The 27943-nt window shown below is 44.6% G+C and overlaps 1 protein-coding gene across 1 annotated transcript; it reads right to left on the bottom strand.

Moving 5' to 3' along the window:
• Positions 1 to 7638: 7638 nt before the first annotated feature.
• plcb2 (phospholipase C, beta 2) lies at positions 7639 to 27740 on the bottom strand. Its single transcript, XM_076018308.1, has 32 exons — positions 27181 to 27740; positions 26958 to 27035; positions 26161 to 26229; positions 24782 to 24922; positions 24273 to 24352; positions 24056 to 24109; positions 23883 to 23958; positions 23216 to 23316; positions 22716 to 22876; positions 22492 to 22638; positions 22237 to 22394; positions 21018 to 21100; positions 20785 to 20869; positions 20136 to 20331; positions 19964 to 20058; positions 19787 to 19883; positions 19439 to 19523; positions 19191 to 19315; positions 18784 to 18935; positions 17795 to 17959; positions 17593 to 17692; positions 17087 to 17191; positions 16820 to 16884; positions 16410 to 16500; positions 15845 to 16312; positions 15532 to 15715; positions 14850 to 14991; positions 13679 to 13743; positions 12378 to 12431; positions 12169 to 12226; positions 9979 to 10062; positions 7639 to 8779 (listed from the first exon to the last, which is right to left on the bottom strand). Exons 1-32 carry the CDS (start codon positions 27262 to 27264, stop codon positions 8609 to 8611), a joined length of 3819 nt encoding a protein of 1272 aa, XP_075874423.1. The 5' UTR covers positions 27265 to 27740; the 3' UTR covers positions 7639 to 8608.
• Positions 27741 to 27943: the final 203 nt, after the last annotated feature.

Genomic DNA, 27943 nt, shown 5'->3' with positions numbered 1-27943 from the left:
ACACTTCATGAAGTTGGTCTTTACATCTTAGAACATAGCTAGCAGAACAGCATATTTGTGTATTTTCTATAACCCTAACCCACGTAATCTTCTTCTTTTACTACTCCTTTGGGCTGCTCCCCGTCAGGAGATTCCACAGCCTCCATCCGACCTTGTCCTCTGCCTCCTCTTCTCACACACCAACGAACTTCACGTCCTCTTTCATTCCATCCATAAATCTCTTCAACCTCGGCATCCTTGATACAGATATATTCACTGAATCACATCCTCTGCTTCCTCCAGCTCCGTCTCCCGTCTTTTCCTCAGTGCTGCTGATTCTAATCCACCACTCTGCTTTCACTGCCGTCTTCGACACCTGTAATTTCACTCATGTCGATATGCTTTTCTCCACCCGTTCCAACCTGCACGCGCTTCTTTGCCTCTTTTCCGCGCTCTCATTTATCACCGGTATCGCATACCCTCTCCTCCACGTCCCCTCATGAATGGCTTAAATACCACTTTGTCACCCATTCACAGATTTTCACAAATGCAATGAGGCGTTAATGAGTTGCTACCATGAGACTGACTCATAATTGGTCGGATTTTATGCAACAAAGCGGACATGCCACACGGTAAATGCGTGATCGGCCATTCATCGCAGGGCCTGGCCCAGGCAGGAGCCACTTTGAATGTCTAATTAATAATAAAAGCTCACGTCATGTCAAGGTGTTATCCGCCGTCTTAAATGTCTTAACTGGCCTCTGGGGAGGATGCGCAAAATAGACACGCCCCTCGGGATCGCGGGGAGGAAAACTCGCAAGTGAAAAACAAAACGCGGTATTGAGATCGGTCCCCCTGGTAGTGTCAGTTAGCGACCGACACCTGCGTCTGTGAGGAAAGAGATGAGTTTGTTTGAGAGCAGATTGGACAAGGCTCGACGCTTGTAAGCTGCGCCGCAACACACAACGTGGCCTCGTCCTCCACGGACCACTTCATCCTCTGTTTCCTAATTGAGCGCACACCTCAGCATTTGTGCTCAGTCCCGTGAAAAAAAGGAAGCAGCCGCCTAGACTTTGAACTTCACACAGGAGAACTCCATAGGCTGCTATAAGAACCAGAATTAGCCTGGGCGGATTCACGTCACCACATTTGCCTGCAGCCAGTCAGTGAACTCACAAGAAATGAGAAGAGTCCATCCTTTGCTTTTCCCTGATCCACTCCACTTGTGCTAAAACAAGCATGTGTGGCCCTCTGTGACATCACAAAGGACTGTGAAACAGACCAGAGAAAACCTCAGCTTTAGCAGGAGGCTGAATCAGGGCTTTATTTGCCGAAGGATGTGAGCAGAGAGCTAAAGGGATAGTTGAGAGTTGAAATACTAAGACGTGTGAATGTATACAGTATATCCAGGGACCTTAAATGCCATCATCAGTCCTCTAGTCCCTCTTCCTGGTTACGTAACATCATCCCAGTGGGAAACAGCAACTCTTGCAGGGGCTATCATAGCTCAATTAACACATTCGTATTCTGCAACAATAAATGCAAAGCCGTCTCCCCCGCCCCCACCAGCTCCCATAACACCCTTTGGTTCAACACGAGGACAATGGTCTGAGGTCCGAGCTCACCAGGAGCTGCCTCTCAAAGCGACCCCTCAACTGTTCATGCCCACGAGGCTGCTGTTCAGCCCCTTCCGCTCCTGCCGCTCACTTCAATTATCGCCCTGGCTCGGCCCTGTTAGTCAGCCTCAACCAGATGGTAAACAGTAGGCAGTTCCTGCAGCTTTCGGATTGAAGGCGCTCTAATATTAGTTCGCGGAGACATTTTAGACAACTGAGCATTAAGCACCGACAGCGCGACCGGATTGGGCTCTTTTCGACCGGCAGCCGAATGAATATTACGAAACAAATTGCAGCCTTTCTCGCAACAGATGAATGACACGGAAAATTGTTTTTGCATTGCATAACAAGTATTGACAAGTTTGAAACAAATATAGTCGCCGTTATTTTTGATCCACAGACTGACGCGTAGACCTTCGAGTAGAGTGGCTCCATTCAGACATGCCTCTTAAGAAATGACAAGATAAGATAAATATATTTAAACAAATAAATAGAAAAACAAATTAATACATTAAATCATTTTAAAAATCCCTGTATTTCTGTGCCCATTCAGAATTTATTTTATTTTACATATTAATGCATCGCTATTGTGCCCAATTATTACATTTTCTTGAGTTTAATATGTGCACTGCATATAGAATTTTTGCGTTCTAGTAAAACCCAAGTGGCTGTAAACCAATTCCCTGCAGAGCAAGTCTGGATTCTGTGTCAGCTATATCCATTCTATCTATTGGCCATGATGAGCTTCGCAGACCGTTTCCCGTGAGCCACCTGTACCCTTCGCCTTGATCTATCTGCTCTAACAGCAATCCTTTCCTGCAATGATGCGGAAGATATGGCCTGGAGAGTTTCCTCTCCATCTCCAGCTTGACAGGCCCCATTTGTGGCCTTGGAGGCCTACTCACCTCTGGCAGCTCAATAAATTGAACAAATGGAAAACAAATGTTTTTTTTTTGTTTTTTTTAAATGGCTACACCAATGTGGAGACGGGCACCTGGAGTAAAGGCGAATCACATGGTGGCATCCAGCTCAGAGCTGAGAGTGGCAGGTTTAAAAAATAAACATCTTCAGCTTTCATGTTGTGTTTACTGCTGATAGTGTCACAAATATCATTTTAAAACTCTCATTTGATTGTCGCAGCATGAAAAAATGCCTAATATTTCACCTCGAATTGTAGATGGCACAGTTTGTCTGTTCCACCTCTCACTCTCAATCACTAAATATTGAGACTTGATATTCGTGTGAGCATTTGTGTTACATCCCAGCTCATTGAGGGAACAGCGCAGCGAGGCAATGAAATATTACAAGTAACAAGGTCAATTCAAAGAAAAGAGCGTGTGACAAACTATCACAGAAAGAAACATAAGAAACATAAACCAACTAAGGCAACACAACCTACAAAGTAAAAGCCTTGCTTTATGATGACACGTGTGAATTAGGTCAACCAAGAATAAAAAGGAGTAGCACCCATTTTCCTAGTGTGCCGAGCTAAAAAAAAATTTAAAGTGACAGAACATCAACACTAGATTCTTACCCTGGCCTAGTCCACGCAATTGCAGTTTTAAACAAGTGCTTCAAACTCAGTGGACAAAATAGCACAGTTCTCATCGCAACATACTATTGGATAACGAGAGGCACATGCACACAGTAGAGACTCGAGCCTGCAGGTGAACAGGCTGCTCCTTAAATAGGCTCTGGGACGGAGGCGGCTGCTTGATAGGTCAGGTTTTAGTTTAGTTTAGTTTGTTGTTTTTTTTACCAGGAGTAGGCTGAGCCAATCTCAGCTGAGTGGGTAGGTGAGAGAGCAGGATATCCTGGCAGGGCAAAGGAAGTCCACCCATACCCAGGACAAAAAACATGGAAACATGTTGTCTCCTCAAAAAAAAGTTTTTCTTTTAATGCAAAAATGCCACTCAGTTACGATAAAATGCTCATGACTGAAAAACGAAAAGAATCTCTTCAGAAGCATCTGGCAGAAGTTATTCCCGTAGCTCTTCCTTGCCTTCCTGGTGCCTCCCCCAACAAAATCAATCGACCGATTGGGACGTGCATCCTTAGCTGTGTTAAAACTCTCCTTTCAATTTGCTTTCTAAAGGAGGTTGGAAAGACGGATGGACGAGATTTGAGGGGATGAAATGCTTCCCCAATGCTCTTCTAAATTAGATGTGCGCTGTTTGACAGAGGACACCAGAGAAGAACCACGTCAGTCAAAACTTGACTCACTTCTGGAAATGGCCAGCCTCCTGTGCCTTCTGTGTCTTTCTGCGCTCCCAGAGGCAAGTTTCACTCCTTTCTAAATGAACTCACGAGCCCACATTTCTCGTCTCTCGCCCACATGAACCGCCAGTCACGTTGCTGGTAGCTCACCTTCACTCTGGCCCGTGCGGCTCTTTATTTAGCTGCGCACAGATACAGGGAATGTAGCGTCGTCAAGTGAAAAAGCCAGCGTTGCATCAAATGAGAAAGGGAAAGAGAAGTGTGGGGGTTGGGGTGTGTGTGGCGGGGGGGCTTCATGACTCATCTAAGTGCATAATATAAAGTGCACACATTGTAGGTGTAGCAGCCGCTCAAGGCCTTTTCCATATCCACCATTAGGTAGCAAAGAGATGCAAAGGCGACGTGCATTTATTTTAGGTATTTACTGCATTTACTTGAGGTATTTTCAGATTTTAATCTCCTGAAAATCTGTTTTGATTTAGTCTTTTTGTTTTCCTTTGTTTTGTTTTGATAGTTTGTTTTGCTTGACTTCCTCACCCTAGGTATGAGCAGAGTTTCACACAAGCAGGCTGTTCTCATCTTTGCAAACCTTGAATCTTGGTTCAAGCAAGTTATGTAAATTATGACTCAATGCAGATTTTATTACAAGCATAATTATGCAAATATAATGAACCTGAGGTCCATTTAAAATCTTCTTTTTTTTTACCTAAATTTTTTAACTTTTTTCAGTCCCTATTTCTTTTGCTTAGAGCTTGTTGTTCTCCCAAGTCCTTCCTATTGGTTCTAAACTAGGCAAGAGCATTGGTGTCTGGACGAGGAACAAGAAGCTTTCCCGCTATAAAAACTGCTGTTGCTTGAAACGTTGCTCTCCGTACTCTACCTCCACATATTGGGAACGTGCATATTATTGAAAAGGTCTATTTAAATACAAAAAACATATGTATTTTTCTCATCATGCATGCAGAGGGTTCTACGTGCGTTCATGTCATGATGAACACCACAGATACAAGTGGACGGCTCAGGTCCCTCCTTGATACTCACTTGCCTTTCAAATCAGCGATCTTCGCCGTTACGTAATAATGCAACAGTCCTCCAGGCCTTTAAAAAGACAGTCCTCAGTCTCAGTCCTCTTAACTACTGCGACGACGACAAGTCCACCCACCAGACACTCTTGAGGCAAAGCCGTCATGGAGACATCCATAGACCGCATGCATTGAAACAAAAAAGCTAAATCCAATTGATTTGGCAATCTTGGAGTTACGGCTTGGATTTTTAAAATGAAAACACATGGACCAATTATTGAAGGGCTCTGTCTGGTCCTGGACGACAGCTTGAGTCTGACTGTGTGTCCACACTTACTGAGATACATGCATCCGTATGCATCTCTAAGTTCAACCTGGAAAAATTTGCATCTTTAAAGGGGTTGGAGGACAAATTGTATTATAGAATTCTATTATCTGTTAACTTGATAATTGGCCTATTGTATAGGCCATCAACCAAAACAAGTAAGAATAAAAAAAAGTACTTGCAGCTTGCATTTTGCTCACAGCATCCACAAAAATGATCAGCATTTTTGTTCCTTTTTTTCACGCCTTTTTTACAACTCAGCCTTCCGAACGATCCAAGCACACACAAACACAAACGCAGCCTGCGATGGCAGCGCCTCGGCAGGTGGTGCGCGCGTGGGTGGTGTGGGTGCGTGATATTCATCCAGGATGGCGTCTGCTTGGAGCCAAGATGGACCATAGATCATGACACCACACCTCCTGTGGGCCAGACCTGCTTCCCTGGAGCGGAAACAAGCAGAAGAAGCAGAGAGAAGCGCAATGTGCAGCTGCTTTCCCCCGCGCATAATTATAGCTAGGTGGCCATTTTATGCTATGAAGGACTTGGCTTGTTGTTTGTTTATGTTGTTTCTACTAATCCAGCCAGGCGGTGCACAGGTCGACTGTCACCATCTCCGACCCTCCTTCTGTGGGCCGATGACTCTGATCGATTACCTTCCGTCCACTTTTGAGCCTTCTCCGTCTTACGCAAGATTATCATCCCCGTGATTCAGGGCTGACTGGTTTTCACACTCTAAAGCTCGCGGTTCATCTGTGTCGTGCATGAGGTGGCAAGACTTTCAGGCACAAGCTGTCTCCCCGACGTGTTTTGTTCGGCTCCGCCGCGTCTCAAATGTCAATCATGTCATGTTTGATTGAGACTTGGGGAGGTGTCGGAGGAGGAAGAGGAGGAGGAGGAAGGGGAAAACGGACAGACGGCGTTTGGCCGATGACTCAGAGAAAAAGCTGCGTTCATTAATGAAAGCCGGCACGTGTATGTTTACGTGCACGCGTGCTCTCAGTTGATGATGGAGCAAATGGTTTCTGTGCCGAGCGAGAGAACCGTTAGGGACGTTTCTTCTTCTTTCGTCCAAATTACTCGCATTCTCTTTTTAGTTCACGTGCCATCGTTACGGCCCCCTTTTTAAAAAGAGCACTTGCATATCCCGTAATAGCCAGGACGGGAAATACACTCTGCATTTACATGGCATTATAAATGAGCAGCACAATGCACCAAAAGAGCAGTGCGGAAGGTTGAGGAAATAAGAAAAGAGACCTGCAGTACTTGTTTTTCCCGTCTCTCCATTAGAACCTTCTGGGTTCTGAGTCCAACGTAAAATAATTTGAGCTTATAAATAAGCTTTCTTTAGAGGAGGGTGTCTGTTTACTTTGTTTTGCTGGTTTCTACCAAAAAAAATAAAAAAATCACGTGGTGTTCTGCAATACAAGGAAGAAAGCCTAAATTCAATTTCAGTAATTTCTTTAAGGGAACCATTCACAATAACTAACATAATAAAATAATAAAACAAAAAAAAAACTAATATTCTACTCACCATATTTGCTTCCAGCCTTCCCTGATTAGAAAGTTAGAGACAAATACACACCCCGTTCATCGGCAAGCATTTTACTACTGCAAGATGCCAACATTTGTCTCCTTCTTTTGCGACTGAAGTGATTGAACTGTAACTAGCACACATGCTAATCCTTTTTTTTTCTTTTTCTTTTTTTTTTAGCAATAGCAGTTTGAAGCATCTTTTTTTCTTTTTTTTTTTTTTGCTTTGGTTATTGTTCTGTGTTTATGTGCGAAAAAGGAGGTGTGTCTCTCAGAATTGCCTCACGGCATTCTTACCAACCGGGAAGAGAACACAAATGCCGCACAACCGCGGTAAAACTCCGCTCACTTCCGTCCTACGGCAACTCTGAGGGACACACCTCCTTTTTCGCAAAAGAAAAGTCTATTACAGTTACAACTTAGACAAATATAAGTAGTTCCCACAATCGTGAGGCTGAGGCATGAGACAAATGAGATTTCACTGAAGTGGAATTCAGCCGCTGTTTTCACGTTACAAGGTTACATGAAGACAAAATACAACGCTATAGGCTATCTCAGCCATTGCTCCTAACATTTCACTTTTTCTACTGTTTTGGTGTTTGGGGCAGGTGCAGAGGGGGTTGTTAAAAATAAGTACAGCCAACGAAAAAGAAAGCATCAGACACTCTTGCAGGGATTGCTGAGCCTGGGCCACGATCACAGGGTATTTTTTCCAAAGGAAAGTGTTTGTTTAACGGCACACAACCAATAACCAAGTGTTTGTTCCCGTATCCAAGCGGAAGCACCTGAAGATTTTCTCTTATTTCTCAAGTGCTGACCCTTTGCTTTGAGAGCTTATCTAATGTTACACAGAAAACAGCCCACTAGCACACAAGTAACTCTCTTACAATCGCTACAACAGAATTATTCAGCAAAGCAAACATAAATGTATACCTGCAACATGAGCAACCCCATGTTGACCATCAATTTTTTTATTGCGGTTTTAACATGAACAAATCACAATTTCAGGCAAACATGTTAATACATGTTAATAATAGATATCTGAAACAGAAGAAAAATGCAAATGTATTTTATGACTTAAATTCCACTTTATGAAAAATACAGGACTTTAAAAGAGAAACCAATGTATTGTTTTTAAAACCCCCAATTTGTCATCATGTGACTGAATTTTTGAAACTGAGAAACTACAGAAATTCATCAAAGAATTGCTCTTCTTTGTATCACCTTAACCCACTAAATAATTTACCATCAGTCATCACGTATCAAAAATCACTGATTTCAGCAAACATCTGAAACTTCATCCTCTAAATAAAGTTACCATCAAAGAAGCAAAAATTAATATTTTCTGTCCAACCCAAAAAAACGCCTCGGATAAATTTCACAATGAAACCTCTGCTGTCACATCCCGGCTCAGGCAGATGGAACCGTTGTCTGAATTCAGCCTGAAAGTCTTAGATAACATTTTTGTTTTTGTTGTCACTTTAGTTCCCTCCCCCTTTGAGATTACTGTCATTTCTGCAGGGCAGAACGGGGACGACGAGAACAAAATCGAGGCACATTGAAATGGGTCTTAAAGACATTTCCGACCAGTGTATTGTGCTGCTCTTCATTAGTGTAATGGGACTGAAATAAAGAGATGAGCAGAGAATGAAAATCGTGCCCGTATCCTTTCACATTTGCCTTACAGCACATCCATCAAACATCATTACCCTCAAGAGAGCCGCCTATAAATAGCACAGATAACTATGGTTTCACACGGATCGACTAATTTAATCATTTCCTGCGACTCCGCAGTTGTGCTAATATTGAAGGTTATATAACACAGAAAGAAGGTTAACACACACACACACACACACACACACACACACACACACACAAAAAAAAAAGAAAGGAGGAAAGGATCCTAGTGAAGGACTCCTCTAACCGAGGAAGACGTCCCCGTAGAAGCCCACTCCCTCCACCTTGTGTCCTCCAGCCTGATCGACCAGCTCTGGAAAATGGGCCCCCACGCAGACATTGACAGCCGCCTTCACCTCCGCCGGCAGGGACCTCACCTTCTGGTCGTGCTCCTTCAGGGCCTCCTGATTGAGCTGCGCACCCAGAAGGCCAGCAGATAGTTAGAGGTCACTGGCTTGGTGAAAGGACAAATTGATATCTATATTTTCTTTAAACAATCTCTTCCCTCGGTCAGGTGCTTATCATAATCTTTAAAGAATGGATTTACTTATCGGGAAAAGAAGAAAAAAGGGATAATTGCGAAGCTGCGGCTGGGGGAAACGTGCTTGAACTCAATTGATTGAGTTTAAATTAGAGGGCACTTAATGGATACACGCCGGTCAGGAGGAAAGATTTCTCATACTTGATGTTTGTAAAAAAAAACATTTTCTGTCACTTGTGAAGGATGTGTTATCCTCATTTGTCTTTTATCCATCACAGCAGTCACTCGAATTCCTCCCACGGTTTCCCTCACTTCAGACAAACTCTAATACTAGCGCTGGTGAGACACGAAAACAAGTCGTCCATCTGGCTTCCCCGCGTCAATGTCTAAGCCCAATCGAACGCCTTTTCCTTTTTTTCTCAACGCGGGCAGAGCATTGTCATTAACGCACCCTGACGTCATTTGCAGTTGTGGGAACGTCGTCAGTTGTCAATCGACGAATCCAAAGTGTGTCATTTGGCCACATCCACCGTCACAAATTGGACAGATTGGTCTTTGGCAAGCAGGCATTCGCTGCTGGCATGGTTCTGATTCAATTTAATTGTTCAATGATTGCTCACAGTCGTGGAGGTATTTTATAGGTATCTGCTGTCATAAAATCTGATCAAACTCTTCATGTTTCACGGTGATGCTTTCCTATTTTGCCCTCTGTTTACAGCCTCCCGCTCGACTTTAGCTCACTGATAAATGATAAAACTCCACGTTTGGAGGTGATCTCAGCACCTGGCTGGGGGATGTTGTTAAAAAACCTGGAATTGATCTGTGCTCTGTGTGACATCACAAAGGGTAAAAGAGACAGACTTTCAGAGGACTTTATCATAAGAAACATGAGTCAATTTCTGCATGTTTAAATTGCCTCCCGATTTATGATGGGATAAATAAATGTTTTGCTCTGTGTTGTTTTCTAAAAAACTGTTTTTGGTTTTTGTTAGTGTGGTAATGATAAATCTGCTGGCCAGTGTCTCCGATATGAAGAAAAGCAAACAAACAGTAAACAGACAAGTGTAAAATGATTAAACAAACTGAAGGAGCTGCTTGCAAAACAAGTGGATCCTCCAATCATGACTGTACCTGATTAGTCAGTGTCTTGATTTCTTCCAGCGTGGCAGCCTGTCTCTTCATCAGGGCCTCTTGCTGCGGGCTGAGATCCGAGGGCTGCAGCAATACAACGCGCAGGGGGGAAAAAAATAAAACATGTGCTCCATGCAAGAGGGAAAAAAAATAATAAAATCGATCAGTCAGCACGGTTTGCCTCTGTGTGCGAGCGCGCTGTGTGTAGGTGGTGTTAGATGAGATGTTTACAGGCTTGCGAGTGTGTATCTGGAGTGGAGGGCACCCATGGGACGCAACCTGAGCGGGAGAATCGATGCACTTTATGTCGCAACGCTGGGACTTGTCTAGTTGGGTTACTCAGCCCTTTTTTTCCCTTCCCTTCTATTTAACACAGAGGCCGCCTCGACGTAAAAGATGCAAATGCTGTTGTCCGCCAGTGTAATTATAGAGCGAGCGCTGATGAGGAAGATTAAACGAGCCGCGGCCACGTTTTGCCGAGAGATGAGTTGATGGGAGAGGATTGCCGGGGTCTTTAACCCACATACGGCGGGCCAGACTCTTAATAAGCCAACGCGGGGACAAGAGCAGAGCTCAGTGAGTCATCGGCCACATGTGGATTAGCCCCCACACCCCCACCCCTCTGCTCCCAGTAAACAGCCTCTGAGTAATGAACAAGCCTGGCCTATGGTCAGGGCTTGTTTGTGGGTGAGTGGGTGTGCATGCGATTGTGTTTGCACGCGGCAGCGGCCGAGGAGTGCACGTCAGTCATCGTCTGCGGTTCCTTAAAACACCTTAATCAAATTGTGGGGTATTTGTTTTCTAGGAAAATGTGAAAAATAAAAAAAAACGAAGTTGTGCCGTAACTGTGAATCATCTATTTAATGGACAGATTCTCAGTTTTTTTGTTGTTGATGAGTTATTTTTTTGATGACTCATATTTTGACACAACAAGACAGTTGTGAAAATGGATCCACTCATTAAGGTAATCAACACCTCATCACCGCCGATAATGGCTCTTTTATTTTAATCAGCTGTGTACGGGCCGGAATTAATCAGAGGGTCATCGCGTATGAGTCAGAACTGCGAGTAAATTAAAGGATTTTTTTTTTTTTGTGCATGCAACATTATGACAGCTGAAGTCCGGCAAAAAGTTATGGTTCGATTTACCTCGGATGTAGAATTACAATGTCACGTAAAAGTTAAAAGTCGGAAAATGAGATGCATCTGTTTCTAACGATGCCCCGGACACCTCAACCTTTCAGTTTGTGTTTAGTTTATGATGAACGCACTGAGCAATGTCACACAGGAGTGAGCTGTTGAAACTGAACATCACAGGTGAAAAGATCATTCCACCAAGTTATTCCATTTGTTACAAAACAAAGTTATTTGCCACGGTTGCACGACTGCAAACTGAAAAAAATCTGCCGCCGCAGTGAAAATGCAAATCTTCTCGAACATCTGCAGCCTTCACCGACAACTAAAGCATTGATCAGCATCTGCAAAGTCATCTTCATTTTCCTCTAAGTGCATTTTCAGCGCTGCAAGATCAGCTGCAACGTTGCCATGTCATAAGCACCACTTAGTCTCCTCTTAAGGTGCAACACAGACAAGATCTTCAGCCGGTTGAGCGGCTAAAGCACTGGCAGGGTTGCTCCCCACGGACCCTCTTCTATTCCTTATTTGCCTTCCACCTCTTCCTTCTCTCCGTCCTCGTTCTACTCCTACTCCTACTCCACCACCCCCTCGTCCTCCCACCTCTCCTTCCTGCTCAAAGAAGCCCTGGTCTCAACTCACTCGCAGCTGTAGCAGGTTTTTTTCTCTCTCTCTCCTTCTTCTTCTTCAATGTTGCGCTCAGATCTCCAGACGCTCGGCGCCTTTTCGTAACCATGGTAACACTCTTGAACACAATATGCTGGCGAGCATGCCAGTCAAGTGCGGTACTGTGCGGGCTAAAGTACCAGCTTTAACGCTGTTCTTGCAAAAGAAGAAGAAAACCGACATGGGCTCGTAGTTTAACCATGTTGAAGATATTGAAGATTTTGGGGTATTTTGGAATCGTCTTCTGGCCTTGTCTTAGACTTAGAGCGAGCGTGAGAGTTGCTGAAGGGTTTTGCGCACCCATTTCCAGCTCTTGTGCTGGCTTCAGACGTTCCAAAAAGGCATTGAAAGTGAGACTGTTTTCCGATTTAACTCTCTGCCAGTACTTACGGGACCGTCGGACTGACTGTCGTCATCCAGCAGCTCAGTGCTCATGGCCCTTTTCATCCTGAGAGAAGACGATTAGTTCAAAGTTAGTGATCCTCCAAAGAGGAGAAAAAAAAAAACATAAAATGAGAACCAAAGCTGGCAGGGTTGGAAGCTAAGCTGCCATCTGTGGACTGGCTGATAACACGTAAGGTCAGTGGAGGTCGAGTCACCTTGCTTTCTGCGAGGCTTTGGAGCACGTTTTCTTCTTGTTTTCATTGGTTTCCCTGAAAACACGGCAAGCACAAATGAATGAAACTAAAGAGTTGCTGCATTTTTTGAAAACATTGAAATGAAAAAGTGTTTTTTATTCTTTGTCAATAAGAATAGGATGAACTGACAGACCACCTAGAGTAGCACAATGTGGCTAAAGTCACAGCTGAGGCATAAGAAATAAGAGTGGCCTTTTAAATCGTGATTTATCTTGGAACCGCAGTTGGAAAGTTTGTCTGATGTGACCTTTTCAGTGAGGAGGAAGTCTTAAAGGCGGCGTTATGGTGTCCAAGCGAGCAGCCAAATTACCACAGCTGCCCCCTCCTGCTGCTATCTAAACACCTGCTAGATAATAGTTGTCCTAAGATCGCCGTCTGCCATCTGCCAGATGGATACACACAAACACATACTTTGCAAAACGCACACACACAGATGCATGTCGAGCTCCGCTGGTCAGTCAAGGACGTTACCTTGAAGGACCTGCATACTGATTTAACTCAGTTCATATCCAGGCTGTATAGGATCACCTCAATAGCCAAACAGACTGTATTTTGTCATCTCAAAGAGAGGCAGCTGTTTTAAAAGTTGGCCGCGGGGAAAAAAGAAAATTAATTGTAATAAGGTCTGCTTCAATCAAGTGTCTAAGGTCTGGCAGACTATGTACTGCAACATAGAAATTTAATATAAAAGAGGTAGAGGTGACAACTGAGTTTCCATGAATCATTGTGTCGCCACAGAAAATGCCACTAAAACACGACGTGCCACGTGAACAGAACAACTGGCAGAACCTCTTGAAATCAACGTGATCTGATTTTCTTTTTCAAACGTTATGGAGCTTGTTCTCCATTGTCTTGTTCTGTCTGAACACAGGGTTGACACTAACAATAATGAGAAGGAAGACGAGGAAAGACGAAATTGACGTTCGGGAGGGAGGAGCCTTCAGAAATGATTTTCAGTCCGGCATGTTGTAATTGTCCTTGAAGTTAAGTTGTTATTTGTCATCAGAAGTGCTATTGAGAGACACGGCGGAGAAGGTCAGCATACCGGTGTGTATGTTCAATACGTCACAGCATAATATGTGCACTAATTATTCACAGTGACTCTCTTGTTGTGAACGTAAAGAGAGTTTTTACAGAGCAAGATTGCTAAGAAACAGAGCTTTCCAAAAGAACTCAAACAATTGCGAGTGTGTGTGAGTGTGTGTGTGTGTGTGTGTGAGTGTGTGTGTGTGTGTGTGTGTGTGTGTGTGTGTGCTCCTCACCACTCCAGGATCTTCAGCTCGCAGTCTTGTCTCTCTGTCGCCATCTCCAGCAGCTTGGCCAGCCTCTGTCGCAACAGAAAAAGGACGCAACGAAAGTCACCGGAGCCGAGACTAGGCCGTCTTTTATCTGAGAGTGTAATACTTTATAATAGGTATGCACTATTAAGCATTAGCTAAGCATTAATACATACTAATTGCATCATTTATAAATCACGTTTCTGACATGAATACTCATTAGTATGCAGTTTATAAACACAGTTGGAAAATCTATTTGAAAATAAATTTGTGAGTTTTTACAAAACATCTAACACATTGACTAAGCATGCTATAGATGAGCACAATTTATAAAGGATGCATCCAGTATTTATTACTGCTGAACTAACACTTAATAGTGTGTACTTATGATAAAGTTTTACCTACGAGTGTGTGTTTGTGGAAGATTTGTACAAATGTCTTTATCTCCGTCATCACAACAGAGGCTCCGGTCACAAGTGCGGTGGCGACCCCTTGAACAGCAATCTGATTAAGCCTCCAGCTTAATAAGGACTGGGTTCATATGCTAAGAGGGCCCTGGAGTATTGAGGTCGCCCGTGTGATCAATAGAGCCACTGAGGAGCTGGCGGCTCGCCCCGCCATCGCAGGTGAAGCGCCACCAGCGGTGCAAATAGGGTTGTCCATAAAGGATTTAGGCACGCGGCACATCGTGAATACCAATCCTGCTTCCGGGACAAATTAATCGGTTAAGCGGTGAGCGGTGTTTATTTTTTCTGGTATACTGGAACCAATTGCAAACAGTCTGAGACACGCGACCCTGATCATAGGGAACCAATTTTCTTTACACTTCTTTTAACGAGGATGTTGCTCCTGTTGCTGAGAGCCCGTCGTCTCTGTTTATAAGTCGGCAGCGGCTTCCTGTTTTGGTCACAGCCCGACTCCCCCATTTCTACCCAAAGGAGACTGATGGGTCATCTCATTTTGGAAAATACATGCACACAAAAAAAGAATGGTTGGAGGTCTTTGAGGATGTGAGCGAACTCGGGCTTCGCGTTTGTGAATCTGCTTAGAAAGAGCTGAAAATGTTCTTGTGCCTGTTGCAGGCAGAGACGGTGATAAAGAAAAGAAAAAAACACTCATCGACAACAGTTGTCTCCTTTTTTCGTATTCGGCTGACCTCTGTTGCGAACTGTTCTTTCTTCTTCCTCAGCTGATCGCACTGTTCCTTCCAGAGAGCCTGCAGCTCCGCCTGCATTTTCTCCTTCTGATCCTGCACCTTCTCCGTTTTCACACCGGACTCGCAGGAGCTGCCGCATGTCCTGAAGCAAACATGACATAACACCACTCGGAATCTAGACAAATAGGTTTGGGGGAAGTGCAGTAGCGGCGTTGCGGTTTACGGGGGGAAAAAAACCCGTAAAAATCGAGGCCTCGTGCGAGAAACGTTTTGCAATGAGAGCACAGCGTGGAGGCGCTGTGGGCAGAAAAGCGCCATGGCCCATTTTCATGAGGCTGTTTTGTCTCGTCTTCTAATATCCTGTGTCAGCTGGAAAAAAAAACACATTAGCCGAGAAATACTCAGCGCCTCCTCTGAATCTAATCTCATTAATTACATGACAAAAACACCGGCGGCTTCATTAGTCGGTCGGTGTTAATATGCAGGTAGAATTCACGCCTACTTTGAAGGAAAGGGAACCAAACCACAAACACGACTCACACTACCATGACAGGTTCATAGATAGACAGATGGAAAAGGTAAAAATGCTTATATATATAAATTTCATATATTTCATTTCGAAAAATATATAATTTTCCATCAATTTACAGACTGAATTGAAACTAAACTAAATTGTCCTCACTCTGCTTTCTTCACGGACGCCTTCTTCCTGATGGCCTTGAAGGAGTCGCCGTATTTCTGCATCAGGTCCTCGGCTTTTTTCTGATACTTCTTCTCCAGCGCCTTCATGTCTCTCTCCTGCCGCTTGACGACCTTCAGATAGTTTTTGTGCTGCGTCAGTTCCTCGGTTGTCACAGTGGTGTGCTCTGCAGCAGGGGTAGAGGGCGCTGTGATGGGAGAAACCCTGAAAACTGGGTGTGGATTTATGGCTGAGGTGTTGCGGGACAGAAATTGAAATGAAGCAACGAAGCTAACCGTGCTAGCTTTGGCTTTACCTTTCTCGTCTGTCTTGGTTGTGAGGGAATCGTCGGGTTCTGCAGATACTGGCGCTGTGCTCGGTGGACTGGGATCAGCAGCAGCAGCAGCTACTGCCATCACTGCTGCAGCAGCAACAGCAGCAGCAGCAGCTTCTGGGTCTGAGGATTCTGCGCCTGGTTTATCATCTGGACATGATTCCACTGGCTCCTCAGGAGACGCGTCAGGCTGCGAGGCCCCTCCCTCAACAGCAGCTGGCTCCTCGGAGGGAGCGGCCTCGGGACAGGGTACTGAAGCTGCTCCACTTTCCACATCTGGAGCTTGGTCTTCAGCAGGAGCTTCTTCGGCGGCCTGCAGAGGCTGCGCTTCTGCCTGTGGTGTGTCTGGCTGCTTCTCTGGAGCTTCTTCTGCCTGTGTTTCTGGTGGTGGGGCTTGGGGGTCTTGCTCGCAGGTGTCAGCAGGTGTTGTTGGCTCAGCTTCCGCTTTTTCTTCACAGAGTGAGAGGTCAAACTCAGAGCAGAGGAGCAAAATGTATGTACGGTCTTTAAAAAATAAACTGAATTGTGTCACCTTACGGGTCATTACCTGCAGGGGAAGACTCACTCTCCTTTGACTCATTCGTGGGCGCTTGAGCCACCAGAGGCATTTCATAGGGAGAAATGTAGTCTGAGGACGACTGTGTGAAGAGGAAGAGAGACAACGAGGAATTATTTTCAACATATTTTTTTTATTTTTTTAACCCTGTCTCTTCTTTTTATTTGTCTGCATGTCGTTCTTCAAAAGCACCCATTTATTACATTTTACTGCATGAAAGTGTGACAGTGACATAAGTAGAGGGGTAAATATTGTGTTTTCATCAGATCAAGTGCGTTTTGTACAAGTTACAATGCATGGCTGCATGCATTGAACCCGATGTCGAAAAGAATGTGATATTGTAAAGCTCATTTTAAAAGCACTAGAGGCAGAATTATTCTATCTCGCAGCTTTTTGATTACCTCCTTTGGGGTTTTGGAGGTCTTCTCCGAGGACTTGGTCGGATTGAACAAGGCATCTGTGAAATCTAAGAGACACAGGTGTCAACTGCAGAAAACAGCAACATTACGCTCCAACATCCTCTGCAGGTCGAAGAAAAAAACCTCCTTGAACACAAGCGTGCACTTGCGAAGTAAATCATGGATTCCCACTCTGAACAAACATACACTCAGTTGCAGCAGAAGGTGTTTTTCTTCCTTTTAACTAAACACAATGAGAAAGCCCGGCACCTGCAAATGCAGCGGGGATGTAATCCTTGACCTCAATGTAGACAAAGAGAGCAGGCAGAGTGAGCGCCATGTTACTCTCACTGCGGAGGCAGATATGATGGAAACCTGCAAGGGGAGAAAAAAAACATGATCACGTGATTGATTTTCTGGCATTTATCCTTTTTTTAAACGACTAAAAGACCTTTTAACTGAAAAAGCTACAATAAAAAGCTTTTCTATGAATTGCTTTTGCATTGCGGTCTATGGGGAAAATGCTTTTTGGCCCCCTAGGATTTTTTTTTTTGCTGCAGTACCTCGAGTGGCCACTAGGGAAAATCGGTGCGCCACCATATTGCCTGTCAGGAATCCAGTTCTTATAATACATCCATGGCTCTAACATGTTCTAAGTGTTCAGTGGATTGGCTGATATTAAATTTTATATATATATATATTAAATGACGCATTTCAGATGTATCTGAAGTGTATGAGAGTGTTTGTTTTGTATTTCTTCTCTCAGCTTCACCCACCTGATTGGATGGCATCAATTGGGATGATCCTGTGTCCCAAAAACTTGCCATTCTCTTCGTGAACCACAATCCTGAGAGCTGCCATTTCTGGCAGTAGGATCTATCCATCATGACAAACACAGAAAAAACATACGTAACGATGGACAGCACTGGCAGCTGGCGGTAGATTGAAGGAGAACTGTTTCTGCGATTTGGGGCAAACCTTCTCAAACACGAAAGGCTCCTCGTTCCACACTGGGTTGATGGCGTTGGGCGTGGTGGACCACTTGGTGCGATATTTCTTCTTGGGGTCGCCCGGGAGCCCGATGATTTCCACCTCCACGCCCGTTTTCACGCTCTTGTCGGACAGGAACTGACCTGAGTAAATCTGGTGAGGCGGGAGGTAAAACAGGACATGAAGGTAACGGCGTGAGTCTGCTGTGGTCCTATTGTGCTGGCCCGCGTTCGGGACACGGGGGGTATAAATAGAGGCCAGGCTTCCTCGCTCAGTACCAGGAAACCGTGTATCACTCTCAGCATGAGGCCCTTGTTATTGCAAAATTGATGCTGAGGCCGTTGAGGGCTTTAATTTATAGTTCTATTTACAGCATCAAAGGGAAAACATCAAGGGAGTCATTCAGCTTTCGAAGCACATCAGTCCGCTTCGCATGTAGCCAATACAGCGTTGTGACGTCATAGAGGGGATTTTTGTTGGGTTGAGCAATTACAGGTTCCATGTTGTAACTTTTTTTTTTTACTTCCTCGAATCCTCAATTGGCCTCGTAGGACTGAAGGTCGAAAACAAATCTTCTTTTATCCCTCTGCTGACAGCCACACCTGCTGCGATGCTTTGTTCTAACTTGTTCCATCTCTCCCATGCCCGAGGAGAGGCATCAATGCCTTTGTGACATCACAAAGGGATGATTTTCTGAACTATATAAATTCCCTCCAGTTTTACAGCTTACAGGCAGTAAACATTAGTGTCAGAAATCACTGCTCACATGATGCATTATTTGAGCTCTTAACTTTCGTGTAGTATTAATCTATTACTGTATTTTAGTCTGTTTATCTTACTGGAATAATTATGACAACGGGGGTATCTTTAAAAAAAAAATAAAGACACAAATGAAGATTCTTCAAGAAAAACAAAACAAAACAAGGATGTGAATTTTGCACTGCACAAATTGGGGCGAAAGAAGGACATGAACGTGCCTTTATGGTCAGCGTGCTGGCCACGACCGTGTCGATGCGGTCGCAGAATGGGTCGAACTTCTTGTCGCTGCGTCGCAGAACGTCGTGCTTGAGCAGGTAACCGGTTCTGCCGTTGAACTCGAACGTAGCCAGATTCAGCTGCATGGGGAAATCTGCAAACACGGGCACGGACAGGACACTCAAACGTTGCCCCCCAGGAGCTGGTAGGTGCAGAGGCCTGTATCGCGCAAAAGGAGGCGAAAGACTGCCCTCTTGTGGTGAAAAACAGAAGCATTTTTACCAAAGAGGACACTTCCCAAACGGGTGATAAAAAAAAGTACAAAGTAGACGATGTGGATGATGAGGATACTGTTCATTTTTGTTTGCTTTTTTCACTATTTTTGCTTGAATTCTGAGGCTGTTCCTACCCATTGTCTGGTAGTTGAGTGCCACCATCTGGCAGCCCACCGTCCAAAAAGGCTGGGGGGTGTAATTGGATGAGTCCACTCTGGTTCCTTTCGGGTAAATTCTGCTCATCTGCCTCTTGTTGTATCTGTGAAATTTGGCTCAGGAGGTTTTTTTCTCTTTTGAATGAGCATTTGACTGGACAAAGCAGATTTCTTTGGAGCGTTTTTGCACAAGAGACCTGAAACCGGAGCGACATCATAAAGGATACTCCACGAAGTCCACTCCGGTTTTGCTGATCATTGCCTCCCCTTTGGTCTCCACAAAGGATGAGATGACGTAACTCTTATTTTTCTCTGACAGAGGAAAAGTGGAATCAGTGCAAATCGCTTTCTGTTACGTTATTCTGTTCCCTTTATCATTTTGTAGGTTTTCTTTCCTTCAATTCTTGTGAGGAACTGGAATGTCGGATTTTATATTATTGTTATGCAATAGCTTTGTTACATGTCGTCTTTAAATTAAGAATCTTTTTCTCAAAAAAGAAGAGTATTGGTGAGAAAGAGGAGCACATTCACGTAAAGAAAAAACTGTTTTGGTTTTCTTTTTAATGTCGACCTACTTTTGGCATTGTCAAAGGAGATAAATTTGTTGGGCTGGATGTAGTTGACCAAGGATGACATGGCCTCGTAGGCTGTCACTTCCTGTCCAGCTGTTCCCTGCAGGGGATTGACAGGAAGTCATGTGGCGTTTAGGCGCTTGATGACAGCAAACCCCCCTCTGCGGCCGTCCGTCGTACCTCATCTGATGACTTCATTTTCTCCTCGTCCTGCTCCTCCGTGTCCTCCTGCTCCTCGTTCTCCTCAGCAGGTGCGTCGCCCTCCGCTGCAACGACTGAACAGAAGGTCGGTGTCATGCGAGCAAGCACTCCAGGTTGAATCTAATCCACTGTTATGCTTCTGCAACCCAACCTTGGTTCTCCTGAGTGTTGGGTGAAGGGTTGGCGCTGTCCTGAGGATTGGTGGCTGCTGCCGCGGTTGCATTCTGCTCAGCGGCTGCAGCAGTTTTCTTAGTTTGGGTTGGCTTTTCCTGGCCACCCTTCTTGTTCTTGATGAGGATCTTGCCCATGAGCTCTGACGGACTCGGGATCTGTTGGCCTGGCTTTAGCTAGGAAGGAAAAGACAAGATACAACCAACTTTAAAAAGCCGAGACAATATATGAATTCAAATCTTTGTTGTTTCTATATTGGAGATGAGATAAATGTAGATAGATGTTTTAACTTTTGCTTTATACCCCTAAGCAGCAGAGTAGTTTTTTCTTTCACGTATGCTTAACTTCTAATGCACACTGGCTGCCATGTATGTTGCACTGATACTTTTTTGATTTTGATTAATATGTTTTCTGGCTGTAAGCACTGTCGTCTAAGTAGTGAACATTTACAAGAGCCACTTCTGGCACTGGAGAGACTGAGGGCAAACATGAAACTTGAACTTTGCCATTTAGTGCCATCACGCTAATGCTATTAGACTTTATGGCTCTGTCGGCTCTCACAGGAAGATAATCCTTTATCTAACTCATCACGCTAAGTGGTTGCAGATGTGCTGCAGCGGTGTACTCACAGGGTATTTATCCAGCGGCTCTGTTAACAGGGCGTCGCCAAATATGGTTTTGCAGTAGTTTGCCATCTTCTCCTGCTGCTTCACCCTGAAACAAAGCAGATTAACATCTGCCACCGGCTGCCCTTCCCCCTCAGGGGGGAGGGTTTTGTTTCAACTGAACTGTGCCGTCGAAATGTTATCACGAGAAATATTCTAAAATTGTTAAAAAAAAATAATAATAATAATAATCTCACGAGTCAACGTGGTTCTCGAATGAGAGGACGATGGGATACTGGGAGGTCTTGAAAGCGCTCTCTGCAATCGCTTCTATCACATCCTGTAACAATATCAAATTGGATAAACAGCATTAAATGTGTTTAACTACACTTCTGTGTAAATCAGTGGGCACTCTCAATGGGATGGATATAAAAAAAAAAAAACGGAAGGCAAAACACAAGCGGAGATAAAATCGCACAGAGGCATGAAACCGGGAGCCTGAGCCAAAAAGTGACAAGATGACAAAATGCAGGACTTCTATTTTGGAAGGCACCTCTGGAGCCGACACATCTGGAGGCTGACGCTAAGCCAAAGCGAGGTGTTTCGCCCCGGCCCCTGGGGACCGTGGAGCTCTCTCCCTCTCTGCCCTTAGATGGAAGTGTTGGATGATTTTTTTGGGGGGAGGTGGGGGAGAATGCATCAGAGTGCACGTGTGTGCGTGCTTCTGTGTGCCACTCGGACGTATAAACACATTTCTCCCACAGCGGTTGCACATGTGGGCATGAGTGAGAGGTGACCTGTGAATTTTTACAGGCTCACGGTGATAACGTTAATGCGCTCATCCGCGGTCTGCACCCAACGGCCCTCTGGTGAGTGTTTATACAGGGGATGTCATAAAAAAAAAAAAAAAACTGAGCGCAAACTATGCTGGGAGAAAGCTGGGAGTCGACTCAGTAGGACTCACAATAAAAGGTTGGAAATTTATGACAACGAACAAGACCCAGAACACTGGCTTGTTCTAAATGATGCCGCTTCCAGCGCTTGTTTAAACTGGTTTTACTGCCATACAAGCATCGGTGGGACTTTGCCATCATTCACTTCCCCCCAAATGATTCAAATGGTTCTTTTCTCATTTCGAGCCATCTCTTTGAGAAAACGTGGAACGTTGGTGAAGGTGAGACAGTTTCAACAGTCCTTCAGAATTTGTCCAGTGCCGCCTTGGCAAACAAGAAATTAAAAAAGAAGTGTGAGATGCTTAGCAGAGAAGAAACACATCAAAAAAACACCTGTGGGCAAAGAAATGTGTGCATGTAATAGAATATACAGATAATCAGAAAAAAGTCTTTGAGCCTTTTTTTTTTTAATTGTACATACTTTCAGTTCTGGAACCCAATTGGAACGACATAACATCTATAATATTTAAAGTAATGTTGTAATGTCAAATAAGCAGAGACGAGTTCCGGCGTGTTAAAACACCTTGAAGAGGATCTCAGTTGTCATGGTGAAACCGTGGGTGATGATTGGCTCCTCATCTGGAGGCTTCCCTTTCCAGCAGTCCAGCTCCAGACAGCGGCAGCCGGACAGCAGACACTGGCGGTACATCTCCGGGGACGAAACGCCAGAGAACTGGCCAGCTGCGAGGAAATGAATCATAGCAATATAATAAAAACGCACAAGACCCTCTGGGAATGAAAGGTACGAAGGGCGAATGATGAAAGCTTTGTACGTTACCTGTCAGGTACGTGTTGTGAGAGGACTTGATGAAGTAGTGAGGCAGAGGCTGGCTCATGTCGTGACACTTGGCCAGGGTGTCCTGCATGACGACGGTCGTCTCGGGCCCCATCAGGAAATTCAAAAGGCCCTCTGGAGAGATCAGACCTGCGCGGTGGAGAAGAAAGCGCAACCTTGAGCGTCTGCGTCCGAGAGCCTGCAAAGCGGCAGCGTTGTGGCCTTACTCCGGTTTGAGTTGGAAGCCAGGGGCTCGTATTTGTCGATCAGAGCCTTGATCTGGTCCTGCCGCAGGCGCGGGAACAGCTCCTCGTTCAGCCTGGAGTCCCTCTGCTTCTCATTGAGGAACCTGGTGAAGTTCTCCTTGGTCATGGTCGGCTTGTTGGAGCTGGAGAGTGAAGCGAGTCGTGACGGTCAGCGCTGCGTGCCGTGCTACAGATAACGCTTTGTGCAAAGAGGGTTGTCAGAATTGTGCGAAGAAGAAAACCGTCTCGCTGACATTAATCTGGGCCATTTAGATAAGGTGCGTCTGAGTGGCTTCCGAGAGATTTAACAAAAGGAGAGCCGAGCGTAGATTATTTAAACAGGACTCGGAACGGGAAAAGTGAAATTCTCTCTCTTACACACAGGCAAAAAAAAAAAGAACCACATGATATCAAAGGAGAGGTACATAATTATTCATCCATATCAACCAGTGCTCGGTGAAGCGGTGGGGAGGCGGACTCACTAGCAAGTGAAGATCTCATAGATCTCCGGCCGAGGGCAGAGGTTTGCCAGAAACACCTTATAGGCAGACTCTGTGAAGACGTCAGGCTTCATGCTGTCATACTGAAATATAAATCAAAATTAGTCAGGAACCAGGTGCAGCTGCCGTGGTCTAGTATGAAGGGCTCAGAGTTTATATATTTTCTATCGTCAATGTCCGCCCCCATCTGCAGTGGAGCAGCCTTGCATGGTTAATTATCTCCAAAAACTAGAAAACAGATCACCGGGGGCTAGAGGGAAGAATATTTACCCCTTTGTTTACAGCCCCCCTGCAAAAATGCTGGGATTTAGCTTCCCTCTAAAACTGATATTTTGTTGGTCCATGTACACATGCGTCAACCGACATCGGCGCCCTCATCGTACGACATCCAAAAGGGCTGGTTTGAAGCACATTGTGATTTAGCACACTGATGACAGAAAAGTGGGACAAGAGAAAGAGAAGTCGAGGATGGACTTTTCTCATTTCTCCGGAGGTGATTGGCAGGCTACAGATGCATATTACTGTCATGAAGCATCAAATTCAAGATGAATTTTGCACAATAGGTCTCTAAAAGAAAAACAAAATGACAAAAACAAAAAAAACAAAAAGGTTAGTTAGGTTAGTAAGGAGAAGGCTGTGGATGGACAACCTTTCCTTTGGGCAGATGAGCAGCTGCTAAGGCATTTTCCACCCTCTTCTTGTCCGCAGGGAACATCTTGTAAATGCTTGCAGGAGACACAGTAAAACACTCAGTAATACAACGTTGCAACGTTAAAATAACAGCCACCGTGTGACGTTCAACACCATCAGACGGTGTCCTACTGTTTGACTGGGATCTTGCCGTCCTTGTTGGTGTGAAGAGAAAGGCGGACGTATCTGTGAATAGAATAAAGCCAAAAAAAAAAAGAAAGAAAGAGAGAGAGAGAGAGAGAGAGAGAGAGAGAGAGAGAGAGAGAGAGAGAGAGAGATTCAGACGTGCGAGACAAATGCAAAGCTTTCAAATTCAGTGTACAGCGTCACAAATTCGGTGGCCACTGACATTTTCTCCAGGAAAACTTGTCTGCACGAGTTGTTTCTCGCGGCGTTGTAGGAGATCGCCAGGATGTCATTGGCCCAGTTCTGTGGTGCATTTCACCCCCAAACACAAACAAACACATTAGTTCTGATGTCAACACGAATCGCTGTACGGAAGACTCGATGTGCCCAAAACCATTTGAGAGCAGAGATTTTTTTTTATTTTTTTTATTTTTTTTAGGCAGACATTCACCACTAGAGGGCGTTGACATAATACTTCAGGAAATGAGAGCGGCGCATGTTTCATTTGATTAAAGTACGACGGTGATTTCATTAGTGTGGATTAAAACAGGATATTTGAGTCGTAAAAGCCTAATCAGGGCTAAAAGGACGCAGACGGAGAACCGGAGGCTCATCGTGTAATAGCCTCTGGCTGTGTTTGGATAGTCGGGAGGGTGGGGGGAGGGGCAGGTCAGTGACAGGGAGAGGGGATGCCAATAACACACGCAGTCACAGTGTTCAGTGTCCAATTACCTGTGTCACCTTCTCCTTGGAAGCAAAGAAGTTGTGGTAGGTCAGATTGACCGTGTCTGGACCCGAGACGACGGTCAGAGTCTTGGCCAAGTGGTTGCTGTCTGGGAAATCCAGGTTGAACACGTTTCGAACCTTCGGGTGCTAAATGAAAATGCATCACCGTCAGTGACCCACTTGAATTTTTATTTATTGGCTTTGAAATGAATCGCCTTATTTTCTCAAAGGATATATAAGCAGCATCGACAGCACGCTGGTTGACTTGGAAGTCAAATTTGCAGAGGAAAACATGCAAACACACAGTGGCAGGGTCGGGTCAGATTCAGGAGCAGGATTCGTGCTTGCAAATGAGCGGCGGTGTCCATTAGTTGCACAGTGAGCAGTGTGCAAAATCTAATGTTTGGGGTTAATGGCTTTGTATTTGTTTTTTGTCTCCTTCGAAAATAAATGCACTGTTGCTGATGAAGTTGAAAGGAAATGTATTTACCTGTCTTTGGCAGCAGCAAGACAATGACAAGAATTCATTTCACCTGGATAACTGGGTCACATAATGTAATCATTGCACCTGGTCAGAGGTGACCACTGATGCATTTTAAATGGGACTAAACAGTGGGTTGTGTCTGAAAACAAAATGAATGCAATAGTGCATGTTAAAAAATAAAAAATAAATAAAAAAGTATTACATTTGAATTGCTTGCAAGCAACACTTTGCACAGCCAGATGTTACAGCCGGTCAAAACAAATATTTTCTCAACACTCCCTGTATTCCACAGTATGCTAGGCTCTCTTTCCGTTTGCACTGTTTGTTGACTGGCGCGACGTTCAAGTGCTCAATCACTCCTGCTGTGACGTCAGCGTTGCAGCCACATTTCCAAAAGTCCCCAGGGAACCAAAATGAGGACGTGCCCACGACACGTACAAACACACAGCCCTCCCCCCAACCCAGCCACCCTCCGGATGTGAAGCTTTGGGCTCTCCCTGTGGACAGCACATATCAGGCTCCAGAATGATCCCTGAGTGACGGATGATGATGGCAGCTGCACACTGCAACCCCCCCCCCACCCCCCCTGCGGACGGCCGCTAAAGAGCTGCAACCGTCAGATAGTGACCTAAACAAACAAGCTCACTCACAGGAAATCACGTCAGATTGTGAGTGTGTGTGTGTGTGTGCGTGTGTGTGTGTGTGTGCCTGCCCTGGGACAGGCAGTCCGGCCTACGCGAGCCCATTTTTGCAATGCAAAATATGCCCCTCGAACTAATGGACGAGCTAAAAGACTTGACACTCGATTTGCATACCGGCGGAGACCCTTTCCAACACGCCAAGTACTTCTGTGGTAATGGAGAGTGCAGATTAGTGCATCAAACACAGATAATGAACTCACTTTGGGAAGTTTTGCATATTTTCCAGTTCTGGTATCTCTGATAGTGGCAACATCCAGGAACGTTGTCTCCTAGAAACAAGAGGCAGGAGGATCATCGTCCGGCGTTGAATTCAACATGTAGGCGCAACACCAAATATGGTTTCACATACAAGTCATCCGCTGGCAAAGTGCAAAAACGACGGGATTTTACTATGAACGTGCACCGACTGCGTTATCACGAAAGCTCATTTTGGAAAGAGCCAAGGGAATTTTCACACGGGCCTTTTGAGCCTGCAGCAACACGAGCGAGGCAACACATTTGATGCCGGCGTCGCTCTTTCTTTTGTTTTGTTTTTTTTTGTGTGTGCACCGATACAAAAAGAGAAAGGGGCCTCAATGAGACAGAGGGAAAGGAGAGAATAACAAAGACGGCCAGGGCCTTTCTGTTGGGCGCTTCGCAGCTCAGCAGCGGGATGGCGAGCCCACATCAGCATCAATCAATAATCTCTACGAGCTGCTGAGACCGGAAGGTGTGCCGCAGCTTTGAGCGAGCCCACAGCTCTGGCAGCTCTTGATCTCATGCACATTACTCACACACACACACACACACACACAAACACACACACACACACACACACACACACGGACGGACGGACGCTTCGATTTGAAACATCATTTCATCTGCCAGGTTGCGTTGATCTGCTGCAATCAAAGGTTTTCCTCTAAAAAGCTCTCCAGCCATCGACTTGTTTGACTTGTCGTTTTTGCACACAAGGACGCTTTCTGCTCTTCCACCAGACTCTCCTCTCATTCATTACCTTGCTTTGGTTGGTCCAGTAGACATAGAAACCTTTTGGGTCCATCTTCATGGTCACAGGGGTTGTCTTGGTGGAGTCCTTGATGGAGATGGATGGAGGTAGCAATGCAGTTAGAATTAACACACATTTCAGACATGAGTATTGATGGACTGAGGCCACATATTACCATTGGGACTATACATTCCTTGTATGGAAAATAATATATCTGAAATGATACACTCACCTCGGACCATTTTGTCAACCTCTCTCCCTTGAGCAAATATTCTTTGACCTCTGGAGGCTCCAGAAAGTGTCTTTTCTTATTCATTTTTGTTGTTTGTTTTAGTTTCTGAATTTAGAATCAAAACTGAAACATGTCCAAAATGTGCACCATCACATTGAGCCTCGACTGGCGCTCCTCTACACCTGCTGTTCTGAGGCTACAGTAAAATGTCGTTTAGTGCACAGAGTCAGGACACACCCTGAGAGATATGCATTGCAAATGAAGTTGAGGACAAAACAAAACAACAAACTTGACTGTAGGTGAACGTGCTTCTTTTATGTTGCATGGATCAGCGTTTTAATCCAGAGGATGGAGTAAATTTACAATTGATGGGGTAAAATTTGAGCAATAATAAAATAATCAAATGAAAGGTTGTGTTGTGTGTATTCCTATGTGAAAAGTACAGACACTCTAACAAAGACCAATACAAAGAGAAAGGTTTCTTTTTTTTAAAAAAAAAAAAAAAGGTTGACTATTTTGAATCAATATTAGTATGAAGATAGCTGGCTATAAATTAAAGAGAAGGGATCTTTGTGATTTTTCAGATCATCCAGAATGCAACACCCTTAAAAAAAAAACAAGATCACCTTTCAAAATAAAAGCCTTCCTCTTAAAGTTATAATTATAATTGAAATAAACCAAGTCGTAAGATTGTCCTTTATAAATGTAAATTCTTAATATACCAATTAAAATAAAATGTACATTTAGGCTCCGACAATGTTAA

Source organism: Nelusetta ayraudi, unplaced genomic scaffold (genome assembly GCF_046127955.1).
Source record: "Nelusetta ayraudi isolate G7.1 ecotype Tasmania unplaced genomic scaffold, CSIRO-AGI_Nayr_v1 ptg000007l, whole genome shotgun sequence".
In the NCBI taxonomy this organism is placed as follows: domain Eukaryota; kingdom Metazoa; phylum Chordata; class Actinopteri; order Tetraodontiformes; family Monacanthidae; genus Nelusetta; species Nelusetta ayraudi.
Note: the sequence above shows the minus strand (reverse complement) of the source record. Positions and strands in the feature narration are given on the sequence as shown.